At 44.4% G+C, this 23,990-nt stretch overlaps 4 protein-coding genes across 5 annotated transcripts; 3 read left to right on the top strand and 1 right to left on the bottom strand.

The window, feature by feature from the left end:
• The first annotated feature begins 371 nt into the window (after window positions 1–371).
• On the top strand, window positions 372–5,539 carry cldn7a (claudin 7a). Of its 2 annotated transcripts, none has more exons than XM_056442968.1 (4): window positions 372–970; window positions 2,278–2,442; window positions 3,644–3,728; window positions 4,311–4,439. In XM_056442968.1, exons 1-4 carry the CDS (start codon window positions 748–750, stop codon window positions 4,324–4,326), a joined length of 489 nt encoding a protein of 162 aa, XP_056298943.1. In that variant the 5' UTR covers window positions 372–747; the 3' UTR covers window positions 4,327–4,439. The 2 variants fall into 2 exon arrangements, with proteins under 2 accessions (XP_056298943.1, XP_056298942.1); XM_056442967.1 differs by having other exon boundaries at window positions 477–970; window positions 4,347–5,539.
• Window positions 5,540–5,829: 290 nt separating this feature from the next.
• si:dkey-112a7.4 (uncharacterized) lies at window positions 5,830–9,131 on the bottom strand (the record flags this gene model as incomplete). Its single annotated transcript, XM_056442969.1, has 3 exons — window positions 5,830–7,862; window positions 8,346–8,692; window positions 9,031–9,131. Coding segments are annotated over 3 exons (528 nt in total), but the record flags the coding sequence as incomplete, so codon positions are not given.
• A 7,320-nt stretch (window positions 9,132–16,451) lies between these two features.
• On the top strand, window positions 16,452–19,277 carry LOC130212153 (placenta-specific gene 8 protein-like). Its single transcript, XM_056443293.1, has 3 exons — window positions 16,452–16,551; window positions 16,723–16,877; window positions 19,101–19,277. The coding sequence occupies exons 1-3, from the start codon at window positions 16,452–16,454 to the stop codon at window positions 19,275–19,277; spliced, it is 432 nt and encodes a 143-aa protein (XP_056299268.1).
• A 1,670-nt stretch (window positions 19,278–20,947) lies between these two features.
• Window positions 20,948–23,897, top strand: LOC130211766 (cornifelin homolog A-like). Its single transcript, XM_056442759.1, has 3 exons — window positions 20,948–22,360; window positions 22,535–22,689; window positions 23,231–23,897. Exons 1-3 carry the CDS (start codon window positions 22,255–22,257, stop codon window positions 23,339–23,341), a joined length of 372 nt encoding a protein of 123 aa, XP_056298734.1. The 5' UTR covers window positions 20,948–22,254; the 3' UTR covers window positions 23,342–23,897.
• The last annotated feature ends 93 nt before the right edge of the window (window positions 23,898–23,990 follow it).

Below are 23,990 nucleotides of genomic sequence, written 5' to 3'. Positions count from 1 at the left end.
TCTTGCATTTTTTACAAACATAAAATTAAAATAAAATCACAAGGCATGATACATTTAAGAATTTAAATAATAACGAAAATGACAACATTTAATACAAATGAAAGTGTAAACAGTGTCTCTAAAGTATAAAGTGACAGCAATACAATCAAATAAAATAGCAGGGCATGTTACATTTAAGAATTTAAATAAAGAAAGGAAATGAAAATGTAAAAAATAGCTTTAGAGCTTATATGAATGGTACTCATATTAATTATTTTCTTTCCTCAATGCATGATGTTTATATTTAGGAAAATATCCAAACCCCAGATTTTACCATCATATTTAAAAATGAGCATATATATATTGTTCATATATAGGAATATAGGTTTATAGATATACATTTGAAGCGAAGTCTTAAGTAGTATGGGAGCCACTGGCTGAAAAGCCTCCGCACGTGATGAAGAGCGCGCGCTGAGTGCGGAGGCAACCTGTTGCTCCGCTGGAAGCAGAGGGAACATTTCCCAGCAGCGACCACAGAGCATTGCAACTCCATGCATCAGCAGGCATGACAACAACACACCCACTTCACACCATCACCCGCAACTCGGACGCCCAGCCCCGACTCAAGACCCCCGGAACACAGCCCGAGGCGCACGCGGACACCACGAGAGGCGTTTAAAGACGCATTTTGCTGGAGCTTTACGCATCGCGACCAGAGGAGACGGGTTCAAGTGCATTTAGGAGAAGGACACACTCTCTTGAAATACTATGGCGAACTCCGGTATTCAGCTGTTGGGCTTTTTTCTGTCGTTACTTGGCATCGTGGGACTTATCATCGGGACTATTCTGCCGCAGTGGAAGATGTCCGCGTACATCGGGGACAACATCATCACGGCCGTGGCCATGTACCAGGGGCTGTGGATGTCGTGCGCTTTCCAGAGCACCGGGCAGCTCCAGTGTAAGATCTACGACTCCATCCTGCAGCTCGACAGTGAGTATATGGTCCTCCTCGGTATACGGCGGCGCGTGTGCCCGGTGGTCCTCATGCAGCACCTGCACCTGGAGACCCAGAGTGGGCCACAGAAGTGGACCACCTCCGGGAATCAGCCCCTCATCACATTACTAACCACCCTCTCAGCATTCCCTCACTGTCTTCTTCATATGTGGCTGGGGGGAAAAAAGTAAAAAAAGTATCTTCCCTATATCCCAGTACCCAGGAGTGGCTGTTAAACACACTCGGCCCTCGGACTCCTCAGGGGCCCCAAAGGTGCAGTGCCCATCAGTCTGTCATGACGCGCTCCTACGCACATTTGTTTTGAAAGCAGTTGGACTTAAAATAACGCCATAAAAGAAAAGTAATTATTTTTAAAAAAACGATGGGCTTATTTAAAATAAATGAAATGTGCAGTTTTACCAAATAACCACGAACACGTGAACAGGGACCCACGGGGAACCTGTGGAATCACGATTGGCTCAAAAATAATGTCGCTATTGTTGCACAAAACTGTACTTTTGCACACAGTGCGTGAACGTGTGTGAATGCAACATCGGCCTTCTGCTGCCGTGAAGTCTCATTCATGCTGTATTTTAATGATCGTATTGTCCTCTGCGTTGATTGGCAGCCAGGATCCTGTGCATCCTGCCCTCCATCTGCATTTACTACATAATCCACCCGATTGTTCCCTGATGTTGCAGTGTGTTTCATAGAGTTAACACCCCTCCTCCCCTCTCCCTCTCTCTACCCATCCCTCCATCCCCACTGGAGGGTTGTTTTGTTTGCAGAGGGCAGGGATGGCCTAGACTGGCACAGACTGGTTCTAGGTGGACAGAAGTGGAGAGACAAAAAGTGTGTGTGTGTGTGTGTGTGGGTAGGGGGGACTCACCCTGTGATAGGTTTATGGGCCGAGGAGAGGGGTGGTGGTGGGGGGGGGGGGGCACTGACAGATGAGGATCTGCCACAGTGAGACAGAGCGTGTGAGACAAGGTTGTTTTCCCCGTGTGTGTGTGTGTGTGTGTGTGTATCCCATGGTTTCCCTTCCAGGAAACACTCACATCCAAATGTCCTGACAGGCTCATGTGAGTGTAACTCACAACCTCTGGACACACGAATAAAGCCTCTCTGATAGGCCACGGACGCATTATTAGTCTTCCCTCCTCGTTCACCAGTCTGGGCCTTCAGAGATTTTGCTCTATATGCTCTTTTCTTGTTGTTGTTGCACTTTTCCCGCACTCCTCTCCTACATAATACCCCCTCTCCGCCCCCCTCTAATAATTTCCCTTCTCTCCCCCCCCCGCCAGGTTCACTCCAGGCCACCCGGGCCTTGATGATAGTGGGCATCATTGTGTCCGTGGCAGGTCTGGGCGTGGCCTGCATGGGAATGAAGTGCACCACCTGCGGAGGGAACGAGAAGCTGCGCAAGTCCCGCGTGGCCATGACCGGAGGCATCATCCTGCTCGTGGGAGGTGAGGAGGTGCAATGTGATTACATGCAGACGGATGACAAATGAAAAGGGGAAAACCAACACGGAGGTGTTGTTCCGCTGCGAGTGGAACTGGAGGGATCAACAGCGTCACATGGTGTTTATCAGACCAGTCAAAGACCCCGAAACACTAAACACGAAAGCATAACCTGTGTCTCAGCCGCATACTACTGCATTATACTGTATAATATATACACTACCGTTCAAAAGTTTGGGGTCACTTAGAAATGTCCTTATTTTTCAAGGTAAAGCTCCGTTTCTTTTCAATGAAGATATCGTTAAATTAATCATAAATACACTCTACATAGTTAATGTGTAAATGACTATTCTCTGGTGTTTAATGAAGTCTCTACAGAGGTGTGTAGAGGCCCATCTCCAGTGTTCTAATGGTACATTGTGTTATCGCCTTAGAAGACCAACGGAGGGGTAGAAAACCCTTGAAAACCCTTCTTATGTGAGCGCAGCTGAAAACAGTTATGCTGGTGAGAGAAGCTATAACACTGGTCTTCCTTTAAGCCACAAGTTTGAAGAACAAGATTTATATTTCAAATAAAATTAATTATTTCTAACCTTGTCAATGTCTTGACTATATTTTATATTCATTTTGCAACTCATTTGATAAATAAAAGTGTGAGTTTTCATGGAGTGACTCCAAACTTTTGACCGGTAGTGTATAAATACTGTGTGTACCAGATGTTACAGGATGCGTCCTCCCTGTGTCGTGATGGTCGGTCACAGACGCAGGAAAAGTGTCGGGACCACAATTCAGTCCAACACTGTTCTGCTGTGTGACTCATGTGGAATAACCAACGCACAATCAACCGTAACGAGTCGGCCCCGTGCCGATGCACGGGACTATGCGAACCGGTATTAATGTCTGTGGCCCCCGTGATAATCACCACAGACCCCCGGTTACACGACATTTCATCAAAACTCACCTCCTCATCGTATTCGCTTAGATCTCACCAACATCACACGGTGACGGGGAGGGTTTGATCCTCCTCTGCTGCAGCCCCACAGAGGTCACGAGGGTCATGGAATGCAGTGCTTCTGGCACCACTTCCAACATAAGAGGTCTGGTGACCTCGGGGGAGGGAGGCGGGGGGGTAAAGCAGTCCTACCCTCTCTGGTTTTGATGATGTGCCGATGGACTGATGGATCTTTGTTGTTGGCTCTCCTCTCAGGGCTGTGTGCCGTCGTGGCGTGCTCCTGGTTCGCTCACAACGTGATCCGGGCCTTCTATAACCCCTACACGCCCGTCAACACCAAGTAAGTAACCCCCCACCCCCCAAAAGCCCCCTAATAGCGTGTCATCTTGGGATAATTGCTTATTCGCTGTCCTGCCAAGAGTTAGACGCAGAAGATCGACTCCACTCTCATATCCGTCAGTCGATTATGAAGCTGGCAGTTAGCTTAGCTTAGCTTAGCATAAAGAGTGAACGCAGAGGGGAACATGAATAAACACGTTTAATTCAGTTTAATTTGTACAAAATGAACACATAAGCAATCACGGCACAATGTGGTTTCAAAGGAATTCTGCAGACTTTCAGTATTTAACTTTTGTGACTTGAGTACATTTTGACAATAATACTGTAATTTAGCACATTTTCTGACTGCAGAACTTTAATTTGAATTGAACACATTTAAGATTGTTGCTGCTTGAAGTCACTTCGGGTCAAAGAAGTAACACACTCTTCTTGATTTCATAATAAAAACACGTTGTTGATCTATGTCGAACGCGACCGGAAGCTTCCGGAGGCTAACGTCAGCCGACGTCGTCAAACTTCAGATATTCCCGAATGCATTGGAGCCTTTTGCCACGATCTCACATGAAACGCGTGTGTATTTTAGTCTGACCATCAACTGAACCGATGCCGTGTCGCCCAGGTTTGAGTTCGGCGCCGCCATCTTCATCGCCTGGGGCGGCTCCCTCCTCGACGTCCTGGGCGGAGCCATGTTGGCCGCTTCCTGTCCACGGAAGAAAAACGTGACCAAGTACCCGTCCATGGCCGGTTCCCGCTCTGGTCCGCCGAGCAGCACGAAAGAATATGTCTGAGTGGCGCCCCCACCCCCACCCCCGCCCCCACCTCCACCTCCACCCCCCCACCGTCCGCTTGGGACTCCCAACAGCAGCTCACAAAGAAGCCGCCTCCCTTTCGCAGCAGCGGCGAAGGAGTCAAGGTGCGAATCGTAGAGGCAAAGAATTACCTGAGACCGGGACTTTCTTTTCTTTTTCTCCAGACCCCCGACGACCCCTCGGTTACCACGAGGCAACCTCAATTGTTTCACGGACGATGTCTCTCACCCCGTCCACACATTCAACGATTGTTTACAAGCGGTCTTCACAAATACATTGTAATTGGATCCCCCCCGACTTAATAGACCCCCCCCCCCCGTGGGCGTAGCCTCTCGACTTGTAGCCCAGACGGCGGATTATACCCGATATTATACGCACCGCCGTGTTAGAACCAGCGTCTATTAATGTTCGCCATGTAATTGAAAATAATCAATTCCAGTTTGGTGTCGAGGCCGCGACTCGGGGGCCGCCGCGCCGTGGTTTATATTAACGGTTGGTGGTTCTGAAATAGCCGGCGGGCGGGCGGGGTGTGACTTCACACGCGGGGGCCCGGTGTGTAGGGGGGGGCCGTATCACACGGGCTTTTTTACTACGACGCTCGACGACAGGCCCGGTCCCTCTTCATACCCGCCTGTTACAAACCCAGCCGCGATATGAAATACTTCATCACGTAGTCACCGTGGCGATGGCGCTCTAATAGCTTCCATGTCGGCCACGATGAGATCAAACCCGCCTCTATTTATTTTCGACAGACCGTATAGGGCGAGGTTTTTTTGGCTCCTGTGTAGGTTTTTTTTTATAGTACGTAGATCACTGTGGCTCAGTTCTAGCTTTTCAGAAATTATAAAGTCATATTTTGTATGTGTTGTGATGCTCTGAACAGTGTACGCGTTTTTTAAAACATTTTAAATGTCATAGTTTTATACACCTGGCTCATGGTGAGAAGTGAATGGATTCTTAACACGTACGACAGTTCATAAATAATAAAGATTTTTGCAACATTCTCAATGGTGTGGTGTCCATAATGACTGATTAGATGCAAACTAAGCTCAGAGTCAGAGCCGATGGCAAATAACATCATTTACTTTTACTTTAAAGATAGAAAGAAAAGAAAAAAGTTGAATCCTTATTCAACAGAGGAAAAATAAAACTTATTTTTCCTTCACGGTTCTGTTTGACAGTCAGGTCATTAATATAGCAGCAAATTCTGAATATGACGATATATATATATATATAGTTTTGATTTGTGTCATGTACTCCGCTTGTATAGTCTGATTAAGGCCTCAGGCGATAGACATGCTCGTGAGATTTTAATTTAGCACCTTTGAGGATCATCACATCATGAACAGAATATTTCCACTGGGAAAGCCCTTTACTTATTGTACTGCGGACACTAGTCGGACACAAGAGGGTCGTTGTCACTCATCTGCTCAAGGAGGAACATTTTGAGTATCAATAATCCGTATTCATGCATAATTTGAAGTAATAATGTGAGCGGGATGTGAAAAACACACATGGAGAGGGGGCTTTTGGATTCATGAATGAGGAAGCAGATACTAATTTTCTTTAATATCATATCAAACAGATTCTCATTAAAAGCAGGGTGTGTTGTAAAATGTGTCTTTCAGCTGTTTACCGCTCCACATTGTGCCTTTAATTTGAATCCGGCCACATCACACGACGGTGACGGTTTCATAGACACCGTCAGTGTGACCTGAAAATATTCGACATGTATCTGATTTTGATGTTTTTAGGCATCACAGCAACGCATTGGCGCTACTCCGTCTGTTTCTCCAAACTCCGTCACTATGCATAAATTCGACCTCACTTCAAAATAAAATCCGACCTATCCCTTTTACAGTCGTGTGAATGCGTCTTGAATATTTAAGGAACACGATTTGGAAACGAGTGCATCCAAACAACAAAAAAATCCCACGAAGATTCATCTTTAACTCCCCAGAGGCGCACGATGAAAGGTCGGCCGTGTCCATGCAGGAGGGGTCGGCGTGAGCCTCTGCCGACAGTAGCGTGTCATTTCAGGTGCAACCGCAATCTTACAAAAATTATAATAATAATAATAATTACCCCCCCGTCCCAAAAAAAAAAGATCCGTGTTAAGATTGTCTCAGCAGAGAGAACTAATCACAGAGAGCTGCTTGTTGTCATTATCTCGTAACTGTGAAGTGAAGGTTGACATTATACTTTAGAGACGCTCTGACGACAGCCAGGTGTTGCGTAAGGGAGCTCGCGATGACGTCATCGTGTGCCAATCGATTCCAATCAAATGGCATTCGCCGATCGATTTTTCAAAGTGCTGGAGCCGTACGTGTCCGCCTCTAACAAAACCTCCAGAAACCGTGTTGTTGTTGTTGTTGTTTACGACTTTTCACTGCCGAGTCTGCCAACGAGGAGCTTTTCGGAAAAAAAAGTGTTGACTCAGCGTGATCTAAAAGAGCGTGAACGGTGCGGTTTGGAAATACTTCTACGTTAGCCCTTAATAACAGGAGAGCAGCTACGTGTGTGGATGCGTTCACAGACTCCATGCATAGAACATGCCACTGCACATAACAGGCATTCCCACAAAAGTGCACCAGCTTTGAAAACACGATTCAATCTCGGTTGAAGCGATTTCCATTCGGAAACGAGTAAAAAACATTAAGAAGCCATAACGACGCGTCTTCCTTTTTTTTTCCTTCTTCCCCTTTTAAACGATAAATAAATAGCAGTAGTTTTATTTCTCGTTCAGTAAATATCGAGCGTCCGTCACTGCGCAACCAAAGCTTCATATTTCACCCGTGTGTTAGACATTAACGCGTCCGTGTTCCCTCACGCGGCCAAACCCACGGACTCAGGATCCCTCACCAGAAAACAGGCGGGTGAGAAGATGCTGTCCGGCCGGACCATTTGCTCAGTGCAACTTTAGAAACGTAGCCCTCGTGAAGAAGCTCTGAAAAAAATGTAGACACTTCCTTCCCTCGAGTCCTGATAATCTTACGGCCTCCCGAGGTGCCGAGCAGAGAGCGATGCAACACAAGCCATCCATTCACCAAAAGGTAAGATAAATAAACACTATGTACAATCGAGGCCGAGGCCGCCGCTAAATGAGGCGTTTGTTGAGCCGTCGGAAGTGTCGGTCGGACGCACGACGGGGTCGAGGCCGAGGTCACCGAAAGGGGAGTTTGGGCTTCCTGGGGGTATTTCTCGTTTTTTCGTTGTTTTTGGGGGGTTGCCACTTCTCTGTGAAGTTTAGGAGATGGGCGACAGGGATACGGGACACTGCCCGTTGTTGTTCATGATGTCATCCAGGTCTTCGTCATCCAAGTCCACTGAGGAGGAAAAGGTCAAAGGTCATGGGTGCCTCTCAGTGAAGAGTGCGCCGGTACAAGACGCTGTGGTTGACATCTATTTTGTCCATTTAGAGAGTAGAATCGGAAACTTTAACTTACAGATATAATAAGTTCGAATATTTGTACGTATTAAAATAAAGAGTTACAAAGTGCATTTGTTTGTTTATCCAGATTTAAGCCATATTTTCATGATACACTTTTTTTTTTAGATATTGGCTTTAACTATAAACTACTTCCTGTGGATTAAAACATGGAACTGCTTTATTCTGTGTTCTTTACAGACTTGTATACCCTGGTCGGGTGTGTTTTGGAGAGGAGACTTCTGCTGTGAAAAACAATGAACATTTAAGGAAACATTTCTAAAAAAAAATGAAGCCAGTGTTTCTATGACGTCACGGCCATGTACTTGACCCAAACAAACAAAACTTCGCCTATAAACAAACAAGCCCACCGGAGACCCACCTTTCTTGGTTCGACCAATCTGTCCGAGTTTGGGCGCCCTCTGTCCGAGTCTCTGCGGGTTGCCCCCCCTGCCGCCGCCGCCGTTCACCTGGGGGTGTCCCGGGCTGTACTGCCCCGCCGGACCGGGCTGCCGGGGCGGCCCGCTGGGCGCGATGAGCCCCGGTATACCTGACGCTCCGTACATCTCGAGCACTTCTCCCGATCGGCCGCTAGAGGTCCGCACAGCACCGAGCTCTCGGGTCGTGACGAACCGCCTCTTACTTCCGCAATGGCATCCACCAGCGCCGATGTATGAGCGGCGGCACACGACGCGGTGGTGCAGGTGACGGACAGAAAGTCCTCGTTGCCTGCGAAAGAAAGTAAATACGTGGGTCAGAAAATAAGCTCTCGTGCGTCAGAGGCGCGCGTGGCAAGTGCGCGCGGACAATCCCCCCCCCCCCATCCCTCCCCCTGCTGTTTATGCCGAAACAAGCACTGTTGTGTTCCTGCGCTAACAGGTGGAGCGGATGCCTTCCTGGACACGACAACCACGCACAGCTGCCGTTTCAGTAGCGTGGCTTCCGTTCCGCTCTCTCCCGGGAATACACGGCGCGTCTCCGCCCGCGTGAAGCACACCGGCGGCGTTACCGGGATCGATGGCCGCGACAGCGCCGGAGGAAATACCGTCAAATAAACATTGCCTCACCTCTTCTCCTCCACCGAGGCTGCGGGAAAGAGCTGGCTCCGGTAAACGCGGCTCCTGAGAAGAACAGTGTTGTTGTTGATCAGATCGCGCTCCCTCCCTCCCTCGCTCTCTCGCTCTCTCTATACCTCTCTCTCTCGCGCGTCGATTTAAAGGGGCCTCTCGTCCTTTTGTCGGCCTTGGGGATTTCCTCTTCTTGTGGCCTGACTCACATCGCAGCACATGGGGACTTCGGCGGCGCGCGCTCGATATGAGTGGCAGTGTTGACACTTCCGATTACGCAGCGGAGGTGTGCCAAAGTTTCGAGGGCGCAGCGCGTAATTACGCGCCTCCCGTTATGAGGGAGCGACTGAGGCGCCAGCCAATGACAAGACACTACTCGGTAATCCCCAGACATGCATGTCACGCTGGTCACTGAACCGCAGCTCTCTAGTCCATGTAGAAAAACGCCAATGTCCAACCTGTGAGGTAGTTCAGAGAATGATTGGCTGTAGATGATGTGCTTAGTTCATCCGCTGTCAACAACCGCTGCTTTCTCTAAACCCAACACCTAACCATGATCTAGTGTATCTAGATCAGAGGTTGTAGCAAGTCACTTTTTTGCAAGTCTTAAATTAGTGTCAAGTCATGGCTCACAACTCTGAGTCATGTCTCGAGACAAACCCAGAATCATTAGTCAATTTCAAAACTTTGAGTTGTGAGCTCTTCGTGGGATGCCATTGATGTCATCATTCGTTGTGCTGCACATGTAAATATCTTTGGTGTCACTTTTTTCCAACTGCCAGTCAGCCACGTTACGGTGGTTCTTCATGGTTCTCCCCTTGGGTGATGTTGGATTGGTTCACAGGAAATGAGTCTGTGGAATTAAGGGCACACTGGCAAGGGAATGATTAGCGTTAAAGTTAGTTAACAACTGATGGAATAAAAGGGAGATTAAAGAATTCATGGTCGAGATTTTTTGCAACATACTTTAAATTTGATGGGAGGTATCAAGTATTTTCAAGCCAAAAGACTAATTTCCAAGAAAGGGCACGAATCTAAAGTCTAAAGTCTAAGGTCTAAAGCAGGCCTATTCAACTAGCGGCCCGCGGGCCGGATACGGCCCGTTTGAGTTTAACTACGGCCCGCAAGACTGCCTGCAAATCAGTATAGCTTGGTAAGAAAAAATAAAACTGACGGACACGCCTCTTTTATACAATGAGACATTTAACCCAGAGCCATTGAGTTTCACTGTTGCCTCAACCAAACCTGTATGGTTACATCTTTATGTTACGCACCCGTGTTGGTTGCCGTTCTTACACCCCTACAGGTTTTCAGACCTACTGGTTTCCCTGCGCGTGCGTGCGTTGTGTTCTCTTCACGTCTGCAGCGGGGCTCTGTCTCGCGCACCAGATTCGTCACACATTCACAAACATATTGCTGGAGATCTTCAAGCCACCGTTCATATCCATGTCGGCGGTTACGATTGTATAAGTGAGCAGTGCATCACAGCCACGGAGGAAGAAATACATTTTCGAAAAAATAAAAATAAAAAGATCGCCCGACCTGGTTTCGATCCCTTTCACGCAAAAGGAGTCTGCACTCAAAGACATGCAGTCTGTGCACTGCGCCACCAGATATTAGTGTCATTTCAATTAATTTATATATTGATCCATTAAGTCACATTTCTTATGTTTTCATGGGAACAGTTTGGTTTGGGATCTGAAACAACTGGTTACCTTGAGCGGATATTTACACTTTGAAACATGTTTATAGTGATGCTTGTTCACAACACTTTTGCCACACAATACCGACGCATTTTCGTGTGTGACTGTTTACCTGTGGAAATATACATTACTGTTTTTAATTTTGAGCCATTATTTGATCAATATTCTGTGCGGCCCTCACACCCCCCGTGATTTTCTTATTCGGCCCACTTGCTACTGAAGTTGAATAGCCCTGGTCTAAAGTCTAAAGTTGTGACTTGAGTATCAATCGAGTGGAAAATCCTCATTGGTGATGAAAAGCCTTCACATGTGTCTGGCTTGACTTTCACATGTAATTATGATGCAACCCTTCCAAATCCATCAAATCTGGCATTACTCAAGGCAAAGAAAGGGAAAACAAATTATTAAACCCGATATACACATCATCATAACAAACTTTGTTCCAACCGACAGAACCTTTAACTTTTGTTTCAAAGATATCAAACACACACTGGCTGAATTTGTGAGAAACAACAATATATACAGTGGGTACGGAAAGTATCCAGACCCCTTTCCATGTTCACTCTTTGTTTCATTGCAGCCATTTTCTGAAATCAAAAAAGTTCATACTCATGACCATGTGATATTTCAGTTTTTCTTTTTTATTAAATTTGCAATAATTTCTACTTGTCTGTTTTTTTCTGTCAAGATGGGGTGCTGAGTGAACATTAATGAGAATTAAAACAAAATGTTTTGATTTTAGCAAATGGCTGCAATGAAACAAAGAGTTAAACATTTAAAGGGGTCTGAATACTTTCCGGACCCACTGTATAGTCCATGAAGAATACGCCGACACAGAATCGTCCTGAAGGAGTGGGCAAAAGGACTTACGTAAAGAGTCAAAATACAGGTTTAGCAAACGACTCTGAGGAACTGCAACAGCAGCTCTTAGTAAGCGACTCTGCTTCTGTCTGGAGAGATCTGAGATACCCCGATGCTGCGTTCACAACAAAAGCGCTGACATTTTTTCCACGCAAGTAGCTCCCATACAAAGTCAATGCGCAGACAAAATGGTTGAAAATGACGCTAATTTTCGGCGGGAATGGCGCGAATATAGCGAAGAGAAAAATTCGCTCAAGTTGCGAAAGCCAATCGCCGTTGAGACGCTCCGCCCGTCATCACGGACGTCGAGCCGTTGTTGAATCTAACTGGCTGCTACTCTAGTAATAATAATTATAATAATTGTAATTATTATTATTATTATTACTATAATAATAATAACTATTTATATAGCACCTATAAAAACAAATGCTCTACAGAGAATCAAGGCAAAACAAATAGAACGGTAAGATACAAATATAAAATAAAAAACAGACAAACTAAATTAGGGGAACCAAAGAACTGCATAGAAGGACGACATCACTTAAAAGCTGTTCCATAAAAATGGGTTTTAAGAAGTGATTTAAAAGAAGTTACTGATTCTGCGAGCCTTATCCCGTCCGGTAGGTCATTCCAAATTTGAGGGGCAGAAGCACGGTCACCCTTTGAGTTAAGCCTCGACTTTGGAACGGCCAGAAGGCCCCCGGAGGATCTAAGGCTGCGAGCCGGCTCATAAGAAGCTAACATTTCAATGATGTATCTTGGGGCCAGACCCAGGCGTGCTTTAAAAGTGATCAGTAAAATCTTAAAATCCATTCTAAAAGGAACAGGGAGCCAGCGGAGAGAGGCCAGGACTGGGGTCATGTGATGCCGTCTGTTAGAACCAGTCAGAAGCCGAGCTGCTGTATTCTGGACTAGTTGGAGGCGGGAGATGGATGTTTGATTCATGCCGGAAACGAAAGAGTCCAGTCTCAAGAAAATTAGTGCATGAATGACTTAGTAGCGCCGGAAGCGGCAGTCGCTCAGACGTAGTCGGTGAAATTCATGTGGACGACGGGTGATGTCATGAACCCGAACACGGGGGCGTTAGATGCTCCGACGTATAAAGAATAAAGCAGATATAGGGTTAGTTCCTCCATGGTGGATGGAGGAAATGATAAATGTTTCTAGTTTCTGCATGAATGCATCTTCTCCCCAAAAGGCGGATGTTAGGTAACGTATTGTTGTTGCACATTAATGATTTCTTGAGTGTCTCGTTTGTCTCTTTCCACTGTGTCCAGCTTCACAGGACGGATTGCACACGTCCAAAGTGCAAGTGCAGAGGCGAGAGTCCATTCTGGTTAAACATTTGAACATCAGGGTGAAAATCAGCATGGAAAAAGAGTCTGATCATCAGGCCTGTTAGAGACTGAAATGGGGGTTTCCTATTGGCTGAAAAGATTGGTTCTCTCCAGACTTGTTTTAATATACTACAGAGAAAAATGGCATTAAAATGAGTTCTGTAAAACTCAGTTTTTAAGGTTTTAATTTCCCTGAGGGAGTGACTTTATCACAGGAATCATATGACATCACACACGATCAAATCACCCTCCCGTGATGTCAGCCATTCCCCTCTACTATGTCACATATATATAGATATCTATGACCTCAAATACATTGTAAATAAAGACGTGTTCGTTTTCGGAGACTTGTGTTTTCTCTATTGTTTGTGTATAAATGGAGGCGGAGCTTAGCAATAGTTTGACATTCTGGGATATGTGCTCGTTCACTTTCTAGCCGGGCGTTAGACGAGACGATCGATACGACCGTCATGTCAAGACAGTCGATACGAAGCAGCCCGTTAGCTTAGCTTAGCACGACAACTTCTAGACAGCCTCAACGTCTCTGTCCCAACGTAACTCTGACGTACTAATTCACTTTTAACACATTCATGTATCGTTAAAAAAAAGGTGTTAAATCGGTGTTTATGTGCCAGATATCTCAAACAAACTTTCCTGTCTTTAATAAGATGAGCCGGGCGAACTTTCTGCTTCCTACGATTTTTTAATGTACCAAACACGTGAGATCGGTGTCGATCCTCTCATCTGACTCTTGTCAAATAAAAGCAAATATTTCCCAAAATATTGAACGACTGCCCTAATTCTTTCTTTGCCGATACGGTTTTGAAATATTGGTTGAAACATTCATCACACTTTCAAGTTCTGATAAGAATAAATCCTTAAAATAAAACTTTCATCTCTTCTTACTGGAGACATATAATGGTCATTGCCCGTTTTGACTGCAGGGACCAGGCATTATAGTTTCTACTCTCTCACCCCCCATGACTGGTAATCCTCTGTGAGATCACCTGTCTCAGCTGCAGCCCTCATGAGGAGGAGGAGGAAGAGGAGGAGGAGGCAGGTTTTTCTCCATGGGGGCAACATTCACTCCACTGGCCTTTTCCTCTTTCCGGACATCGGATTAAAGGATTTATTTTAATTTTAATGTTGCACAGCTTCAAAGTAATTACCCATGAAGCATTTTATTACGGTGAAATTCCACTGCAGGCGTAAATATTATAATTTTATTTGATGTATTTTTAACTGAGCAGAATCCTCAAAAAAAAGTGACACAATGAACATTAGCATAGCTCACTTAAAGAAAAAAAAGAAAAAATCTGTAATTACTTGTACTCTCAAAATGGTAAACGTTTCATCTACAAGTGCTCTGTGATGACATTTTGATTATCTCTCTCTCTCTCTATATATATATATATATAAATCGTTAGACATTAACTTATCTCTCACTGAGGTCTATGAACGAAATAGCACATGTCAGCAGAATTAACTGTCATGGGAGCACATCGCCTTGTTTACCCACCTTTTCATATTTACACCAAAACACTGCAGTCAAGCAAAGAGCTCATGCACACAAGCACACACACACACACACACACACACACACAGACACACACACACACACACACACACACACACGTGCAAGCGTTAACGTCAAAGTGAGAAGACAGAAAGAGAGGTGAAGTCTCACAGGACTAAAAGGGGCCCGTACCAGTTTTTCCTGCATCAGGATTTTGATAACTAAACCCTCAGACGGGTAAGTCATCTATTCTTCTTCTTTTTCTGGTTACACATTTCCAGTTGTACTGTATTGATGTAGATCATTGTTTAGAGAAAAGCAGGCTGGCTCTGAGTCATGTACCAGGAACAGGGAAGGCTCTGGAGGAGTCCTCCCCTCCTCTGGGTCAGGAGCTCGTGAGTGAGGGGCGTGGAGGTTTCCTCTGAGGCCTCACTGGTTCCTTGAGCTTACCCTCTAACTGAGATGATGGGTTCATGAGATGTGGTCCTGTTTTTTTCACAATCAGGAAGTGTGAACATCAAATAATCAGAGTAGTTGCTTCCAATGCAAATCGTACAATTTTGGGTTTATTTGTACTTTTTTGTACTTGAGTTGATATATTTCTTGCTACTTTATACTTCTACTTTATATTGACCTCCTTTCCTTTGAAAACGAGTATTTCTGATTGACAGTCTCACACATACACACATATATATATACAGGACTGTCTCAGAAAATTAGAATATTGTGATAAAGTTATTTATTTTCTGTAATGCAATTAAAAAAACAAAAATGTCATGCATTCTGGATTCATTACAAATCAACTGAAATATTGCAAGCCTTTTATTCTTTTAATATTGCTGATTATGGCTTACAGCTTAAGAAAACTCTAAAATCCTATCTCATAAAATTTTAATATTTCCTCAGACCAAGTAAAAAAAAAGATTTATAACAGCTGAGTGTTTGTCAAGGCTCAGGAAACCCTTGCAGGTGTTTCGAGTTAATTAGACAATTCAAGTGATTTGTTTAATACCCTACTAGTATACTTTTTCATGATATTCTAATATTTAGAGATAGGATATTTTAGTTTTCTTAAGCTGTAAGCCATAATCAGCAATATTAAAAGAATAAAAGGCTTGCAATATTTCAGTTGATTTGTAATGAATCCAGAATGCATGACATTTTTGTTTTTTTAATTGCATTACAGAAAATAAAGAACTTCATCACAATATTCTAATTTTCTGAGACAGTCCTGTATATATATAAAATAAAATAAATATATTTATATATATATATACTGTATATAAGCGACAGTAATAATAAACCAATAAGAAAGACGTGCAATCTGACAGCATGTCTACTTTACTTAAAAAAGTATATTTTACTTATTCCACTCTTTTACTTGTAATAGAATATTCTAAAATTATGATATTACTATTATACCTAAATAAAATATTAAAATACTTATTCCATGACTCGTCAACATGTACCAAATAATTTGAGTATCCTTTAGATTACCATAAAAAATAATTTTAATCATGCCAACCGATCTGAATCCCGTCATGTTATAATGAACACATGCTAACGTGAACTCGATGTATCGGGTCGGCTCAAAAGACACACAGTGAGATCCAACTGATGCGTCTCATCACAATGAATTAATAAAACAAGATGATCTTATGAAAATATTCTACAATGTTTAACTCAATGTGGAATACTCATGACCATGTGATATTTCAGTTTTTCTTTTTTAATAAATGTGCACAAATGTCTACATTTCTGTTATTTTCTGTCAAGATGAGGTGCTGAGTGAACATTAATAAGAAATAAAATGAACTTTTTTCATTTTAGCAAATGGCTGCAATGAAACAAAGAGTGAACATTTTAAAGGGGTCTGAATACTTTCCGTACCCACTGTATATTAAAAGTCCAACACATGAGGGGAAGCCATTGGTAGAGGACTTTGAATGGATGTGTGAACCAACCCCAACGTGATCTTCCCGGTCCTGGGGGGCCGGCTCAGCTATGTCTCCACAGGTGGTCCGGGTCCAGCCAGAGAGCAAGCTTCAGAATGGAGGTGAATGGAGTACTGGCCTGTGTGAGTGCCATAAAGACGTGGGAGACTGTAAGTGACCACACATAATACAGTTTACACTAAAATATAAAACATGTTGAGCTTCATGGTGTTTCTGTCCAGGCTGAATGCAAAAAAAAAAAAAAAATCCTGAAATGATGAACCATCATGTTTTTACGTACTGTGAGTTGATCATGTGTGTGTGTGTGTGTGTGTGTGCAGGCTGCTTTGCCCTGTGCTGCCTCCCGGTGTTTACCTGTAAGGTGACCCGTGCCGTGGGCTCCTGTGCTTGCCTGCCCCTGCTGGATTGTATCAGCTGCGTCCCGCCGGCCTCTCTCGCCATGAGGGCGTCGGTCAGGGAACGATACGGCATTCCGGTAATACAGCACAGATAGGATTAATATCTTGCGGAGGAAGCCATTGCTTCTTCTTTTTTTTTTTAAATGATATATTTAATCATTCAATTCAATTGGGTTTATTTTGTATATCCCAAAATCACAAATTACACATTTGCCTCAGAGGGTTTTATAATCTATGCACATCATCAAATGGCTTATTCAGTAGTGCACGCCGCGAATGGGGAAAAACAATTTTGGCGGGTGCCGACGCCCCCTAGACCCCTTGGCCCTGAATGTGAGCTGCGTCTGGCTCCACCTCGTCGGAGCCACGCTTGATGCGAGTTGCCGATGAACCGAACTGAACTGATTCATGTCGAGTTTGACCCTTTAGAGAACCCCAGCTGATAACACAGAGCCGCTGGAGCTTTGGATCGTTAGGATTAGATAATAAGACAAAAACAGCACACGTGGGAAGTAGCCGTCCAGTAACATAGATTATTACGCGTTTGGAGTCCACGCAGTGGCAGCGGATGAAGCTGCGCCGTATGCTGAGGATGCAGTGAAATCAGGACACGTTTTTTACATTTATAAATCTTCTCCAGAGCCATAAATAGCTCGATGAATAGACAAGTAGCTGTGAGTGCGTTTAAGATACAGCGGGCAGCTCAGCCGGTCCACGCCAAACACTCACACACCTGCACGACCACACATCTCGATAGACGGTCGCTGATCGTGGCGGATCACAAAGCAACGAACATATGTTGGACATGGAAACAGCCCATGACGCTGTCTGTGTGTGTCGGGCGTTGGATAAGCTCAGCCTCTTCCGAGTGGGTGGTAGGCCAGGCAGGGAGGAGCCGGAGCGCTGCCGCCGGAGAGAGGGAGGTGGTGGTTGGTGAAGTCGGCTCCTCCGGAGGCGGAGTGGGCCGCTGTCGATCGAAGAAGGTGCCAGAAGTTCTGATGAAAACAAGCCACGGCGTGTGGGCTGTTTGTAGACGGAAAGAACGCTGCAACAGCGGAGCAGCGCGAGAACAACAAAGTCCGTGACTGCTTGATCGTGTTGTTACGAGCAGCCAATGCATACGTCAGGATATCTTAACCCTCCTGTTACCTTAGGGTCAATTTGACCCCATTCAATGTTTAACCCTCCTGTTACCTTTATATTTACTGACATATTTTACCCTCGGGGTCAATTTGACCCCAGCAATTAAAACCTCCAGAAAATTATTAGAATTAATATTGTTTCCCAAGTTTAAGTGTGAGGTACTTTATGTTTGTTTGTTGACTACCTAAATAGCCCTTTAAATATATAAAAAAGTTGATATTTCTTATATGTTTGACACAGTGAAAAACAGCCTGGGGTCAAAATGACCCAAAGAACACCGACATTAAACATTGAATGGGGTCAAATTGACCCGAAAGGTAACAGGAGGGTTAAAACACCAAATAAAACAATATATTGGGGGGTTTTTAGACAACATTTTTTTATATTTATGTTTATGTATATTGTGCCACTTTGCATCAATATTGCATGTTGCATTCAGATTTATACTCTGGCAATGGTGTCCGGGGGCGTGGTGATAACTGTAGTTGTTAATGCCACCCTCCCACATTGAATCGAGAGCAGATCCCAGGTCTGTTGCTCCAGAAAGACACGGATGTAAATATAAAGGTTGCTTCTGCTGCTCGTCACATGTCGCATGGGAATCAACAAAGTGCAGTCAGATCCTCACGCCTGTAGAGATGCTTACCGGGTGGAGAGATTATTTAGCAAGTTATGTCACATCCAACATCCCAGATTGCGATGCAGCATTTGATGTTACTGATATCACATGGATGTTACATGTGTAAAGTCAGACTTGACAAAGTCAGAAGAAAGATAAATGAAAAGTGACCAACGTCAGAATGCTGACGCTGCACATGGATCGGCCTTCTTAGTGTTTCTCAGACTATCGATTCACCAAATCTCACCCACTAACTTTTTCATCGTCACAGTCGAGCTCTTCTTCCTGGTTGCTGTTGCTCGGAGCAAAGAAGTGTCCTCAGAGAGAGGATATTCACTGAAGCAGAAGAGCTCTATTACGACGGTTACACTGACAAATGCACGGCCATCTTTGAAGTGCAAGCTGCCGTATTACTTTGCATTTCTGCTTTACTGCTCATCTGGTCGTTTTTTAAATGATAAAAGAGGAGTGTGTCTAAACGTTCACCTTTTGTCCGAGCCTCCCACCTCGTTCAGGCCGCTCTGCGTGTGTCTTTCAGGGGAGTGTGTGGAGCGACTGCCTGTACGGATGCTGCTGCTACCCGCTTTCTTGGCTCCAGATCTCCAGAGAGCTGAAGAGAAGAGCCGCCTCCCACGCCTCTCACGCCTCCTCCTCCTCCTCTTCCTCGGCCAGATACACTGCTCTGACCTCCCTGCAGGGGGCGCACTTGGTCTAGGCCATGCATGCAGCGCTTCTGCAGCCTTCCCTCCAGTGTACAGGAGTTGATTTAATCACACTTCCTCTGATCTGCAGCCGCTCCCTGTTGCCTCACGTCTATCCCCCAGAAAGGAAACTTCAGTTTCTCCTCAAATTGAGTGATACAAAAGTAGAAAATTAGACTCGGGGAAACTTTTGCATGTGTTTCAGAATGAGCATTTTCTTTCATGGTGGGAATTAACAGGATGCAACTCATGTATTGTACTTTTAGTCTACTTCTACTACTCTTCATTTTAGAGGGATGTATGTTATACTCCAAATAACACATCAGATTAACTTTTTACACTTTTATTTTTTACACAAAAATAAACATTCAATAAGTTTAGAAAGTACCATTCATTGTATAATCCAGTGACTCCCAACCTTTTTTTTGCCAAAGCCTTTCGCCTTCATTACAATGAACTGTCAGTTGTTCCAAAAAGGGTGGATGGAGCTTTTTTGTAGCCCAAAAAAAATCCTATCGTTCACAACAAAAGTCTGAAATTATAAACAAAAGTCTGACAAATTAAAAGATAAAGATTTGTTTTGCACAATTTACCCAGCAAAAATCAAAAAATGTTGTTACTTTGGTATAATACATTTAGTTTATAATAATTCTTTACTTTTACTTGTGGGTGAGTTTGAATGCAGGACTTGTACTTGTAATATTGTGGTTTGATTGTCACTTATTAGTCCATTAAAGAACCTGTTCACAACAACAATGGAAAACAACACACCTGTTAAATCCCTCAGTCCAGTCACCTGCAACGAAACAGAGCAAAGCACGGATAACAAATGAACAGCACCCCCCTCAGGCAGGGAGGTGAACAGCATACGTGTTTATCGTTTTCACGTTACAGTTTCCTCAATTGTTTAGCCGTGTCCAGAAGGAGATGCGGCTTTCTCCCCCCAATCATCAAAGGACAATCACACTGAGGGTTATTTGGTAATACGCTTTACTTGGACTGCAGACTATCCTCTGCTCTCCTCTCTCGTGGCTCCATCCCTATGCCACCTCATACAGGGCAGAGACACTAATCAGCTGATCCCCTGCAGCTGAGGCCAATTAGGCCTCTTCCCGCCACCTGTTCCCTGAGCCACTCCCCCGCACCCCTCCACAGCTGAGCCTAACCATGCCCCCAACCACCACAGTTTGATTCTGATGTTCACTGCTAAATGTAACCTTTGGAAATGCATGGATGTATTGATTGGTTTTACAGTGTGAATAGATATACGTTGTCCATCAGTGTGCAGTACTGCTAATCTTGTGTTATTTATCTTATTTTACTCTAACAATATTGGTTATGTTATTAGAAAAAGTGTTTTTGAGTACAGCAGCATGTAACTGGTCTGAGCAGAATCAGAGAGTATGAACCGTTTGAGTATAATAATAATGTAAATGTCATTCCTATAAACGTGTATCCCTCTGCATCATGACAGGCGTCACAGAATGTGGATCTTATGGAGAAGAACACCTACATACTGTTTCTTTTTTACTTTTATTAAGTTTATTTAATACAAACATATTCATGATGACAAAAATTCAGACATTTTAACTCTCACTAAGCTAATATTTAACATGAGGAATACTTTTTAAAATTAAAATAAGTTGAATTGCATGTTGAAATATGTAGTCTGTCTAGAATGTTCTCTTTTGGAGGCAACCGAACTGATTTATCAACATTGTAACATTTAGAGAAAGGCATCGAGCCGCGTGTCTCTTTTGTTCTCATCACACATCTCAAGAACAGAGTTTCACACTTTAAAGATGAGGCAATGTGCATTTTGTGGGACCATGACATCGGAGATTTGAAAAGGAATACGTGACGGTCAGATAATCTGATGTAAGTCAAAGTAAGCAAGAACAATGTATTTATAGCATTGTTTAGAGGCGGAAGTCACAAAGTGCTTGACAGTTGTAATAATAAGAAAACAAAAATAACACAGTACGACCGTACAAGGGGCCGATAAAGGTCAAGAAGTTTTTAACACAACGCACTTTAAAGAAGGCAAAGTAAAATACACACTCAAAACAGGCCTAGAGCGGGAGTCTGGCCATAAAGTGCTCTGTAAGTGAGAGTGAGGAGCCAGTGAAGAGACCTAAGAGAGCATTATCGTAAGAGATGATAAAACTAATCTGACAAAGATCTGGACACAAGTCCGACTGGACGGACCGGTCAGTGGCGTGCATCCCGTGCTGGCCTATAAGAAGACACCCTGGCCCGCCAATCCTTACTTACCCGACACGCCGCTCACAGAAAGGTAAGAAAATCCACCTGCTTCTAATTTACTTCTGAATTGTATTGTATTTTCTTTAATAATGAGGAACACTAGCCCTCATAATCATGGATGTCTGATCTCCAAGACTTGCGTCTGAATACATCATGAAAATGAACCACAAACACACACTTTATCCACGGGTATACAATCTCAAAATAATAAATATAATGTTGAAATATCGCGTTGAAATATAATGTTGCTGCATTTAAAAGAAAAGCGTCTTCAGATCCTTCTTTCTTCCCTCAAACAAGGATTATTTCATACAATCCACTTGGAGGACGAGACCCAGACATCATTACCGTATTCTCCTTTTCACGAGATAGGAAGCACTACCCTTTCTATTCATTAATCTCTGCCCTTTCCTTTTTTATGTTGATAGCCTGTTTTTTTAAAACTGTACCTAATACTGTATATACTACCAACATATGTACAGTGTGTTTTTATATTTTTCCTTATTATTATAGTGCGTTTGTACCTCCATTGACTCGGAGAGCCCTGCAAGACAATTCCAATGTGTTTGGATTGTTGGTCGAGGCACAAATGGCAAATAAAAAACCTTGAATCTTTAACCTTATAGTGCAGAAATAGTAATATCAGTGTTTTATGGTATAATTTACCACAAAGATTTGGTCTTACTGTAATCTGCAGGGGGGGGGTTCCAGTCAGAAGTTTGAGTCATGCCTCATCGGATGGTCGTAACCCAACCCAGCCCCTTCATCAAGACCAGTTCACATGACCAATGGACCTCTGGCATCTGTGATTGCTTCCAGGACCTGCCGCAGTGTGAGTGCACTCATTTGTCTGCAGTTGAGAACACATTTTAAAACTGAAGAGAATGTGTGTACACCTTTAAGAGGCTTCACAGCCCAAGGAGAGATGACCTCAGTGACTGAATGTTATCGACCTTTTAGAAGAGCACATACTGGTGAGCTTGATTGGGATTTGCTTTCATTTCAGGCTGCCTCGCCTTTTGGTGTCTTCCCTGCTTCGCCTGTAAGACGGCGCATGAGGCCGGGGAGTGTGTGTGCCTACCTCTGCTGGACTCTTTTGGACTCATCCCTCCTGCGGCCACAGCCCTCAGGGTGTCGGTCCGCCAACGCTATGGCATTGAGGTACGGACACAGCCCGAGTGGATTCTTTCGAGAGAACCTACACGCTTTGTGTTCACCAGCATTGAAGTCCCTGCTGCCTTCACTGTTTATCTGATTCATGTCTGTCGCTCCAGTATCAGCCCGGTCTCGGTTCCAGGGCGGCAACACTTACTCAGATCCCTCCGTGTCTGATACCAACGCACAACGCCCCCTTTTGCGTCTGCATCAGATTACCAAATAAACTCACCCACGTCAAGCAGTGGGCGCTTTGAGAGTTCTGTGGCGTAGAAGACCAAAAATAATGCTCACATAGGTCGGGACAAAGACACACAGGACTTTGACCCAGGAGGCCGCTGTTCGTGTCACGTGAGAAACCGACGATGTGTTGCTGGCTTTGTGACGCCAACGGGTCCGAACCAGGCCTAAGTATGCGCTGGCAATGAACTCAACGTGTTCCTAAAGGGCCGATTGCTTGGCTCCTGGTGGAAGAACATTAGTTTATCTCCCTTCACGGTTGAGTGTCTAACCCTGGTATCTCCTCGCCGTGTCTCTGTCTCCTCAGGGTACAGTGTGCAGGGACTGTGTGGCCTCCTTCTTCTGCTGGTCCTGCACCTGGTGTCAAATAGCGAGAGAGATCAAAACAAGGACGAAACCCATCACCGCCGCCCGCTAGGAGCGACCACGCTGGAGCCGCCTCGTGACGCGTGGCGGCTCCAAGCGCGGCTGCCTCCGTGCAACGCCGCCGAGCAACTGATCGAGGATCAGCGCGTGAGGGGATGATGCAACACCTGGTGACGGAACAGAAGAGATAAGCACTCACGTTTACCAGAGACAGTCGTGGTGTCAACTGAACCGTATTGGATACGGTGTGGGGGGGGGCATTACACACAGATTTCACACCGTAATATTTTAAATGAAATAAGGGAATTTTGCACTTGTTTTCAAGATGTTTGCTCAAAGCAGCGATGGGGCAACGTGCCAACACGGCACTCATTATAGAGATGTGTGAAGATCAATGTACCTGAATGGCCGGTTATAATGTATTATAACTAATATAATTCACTGCAATTAATGCTTTAGATGCATTTTTCGATAAAAGTGACATCCTTCTTGTTTACATCCCTGAATCTTTCATGTTCCTAGTATTCTGATGACATGCGAGTCCTCTTCAATAAAACCCAGCGAGTCTGAAGTTCAACACAGTGAATGTCAGCGTGCCCCTTGCATAATATTGTTCAAGGTTATTGTCTCGAAGTGTCAGATGTCTTTGCACCACGTGATCAAACCGGTGTCCGACATCTGGCAAGAGTTAATTAAAATAA

This window comes from Pseudoliparis swirei, chromosome 21 (assembly GCF_029220125.1).
Source record: "Pseudoliparis swirei isolate HS2019 ecotype Mariana Trench chromosome 21, NWPU_hadal_v1, whole genome shotgun sequence".
In the NCBI taxonomy this organism is placed as follows: domain Eukaryota; kingdom Metazoa; phylum Chordata; class Actinopteri; order Perciformes; family Liparidae; genus Pseudoliparis; species Pseudoliparis swirei.
Note: the sequence above shows the minus strand (reverse complement) of the source record. Positions and strands in the feature narration are given on the sequence as shown.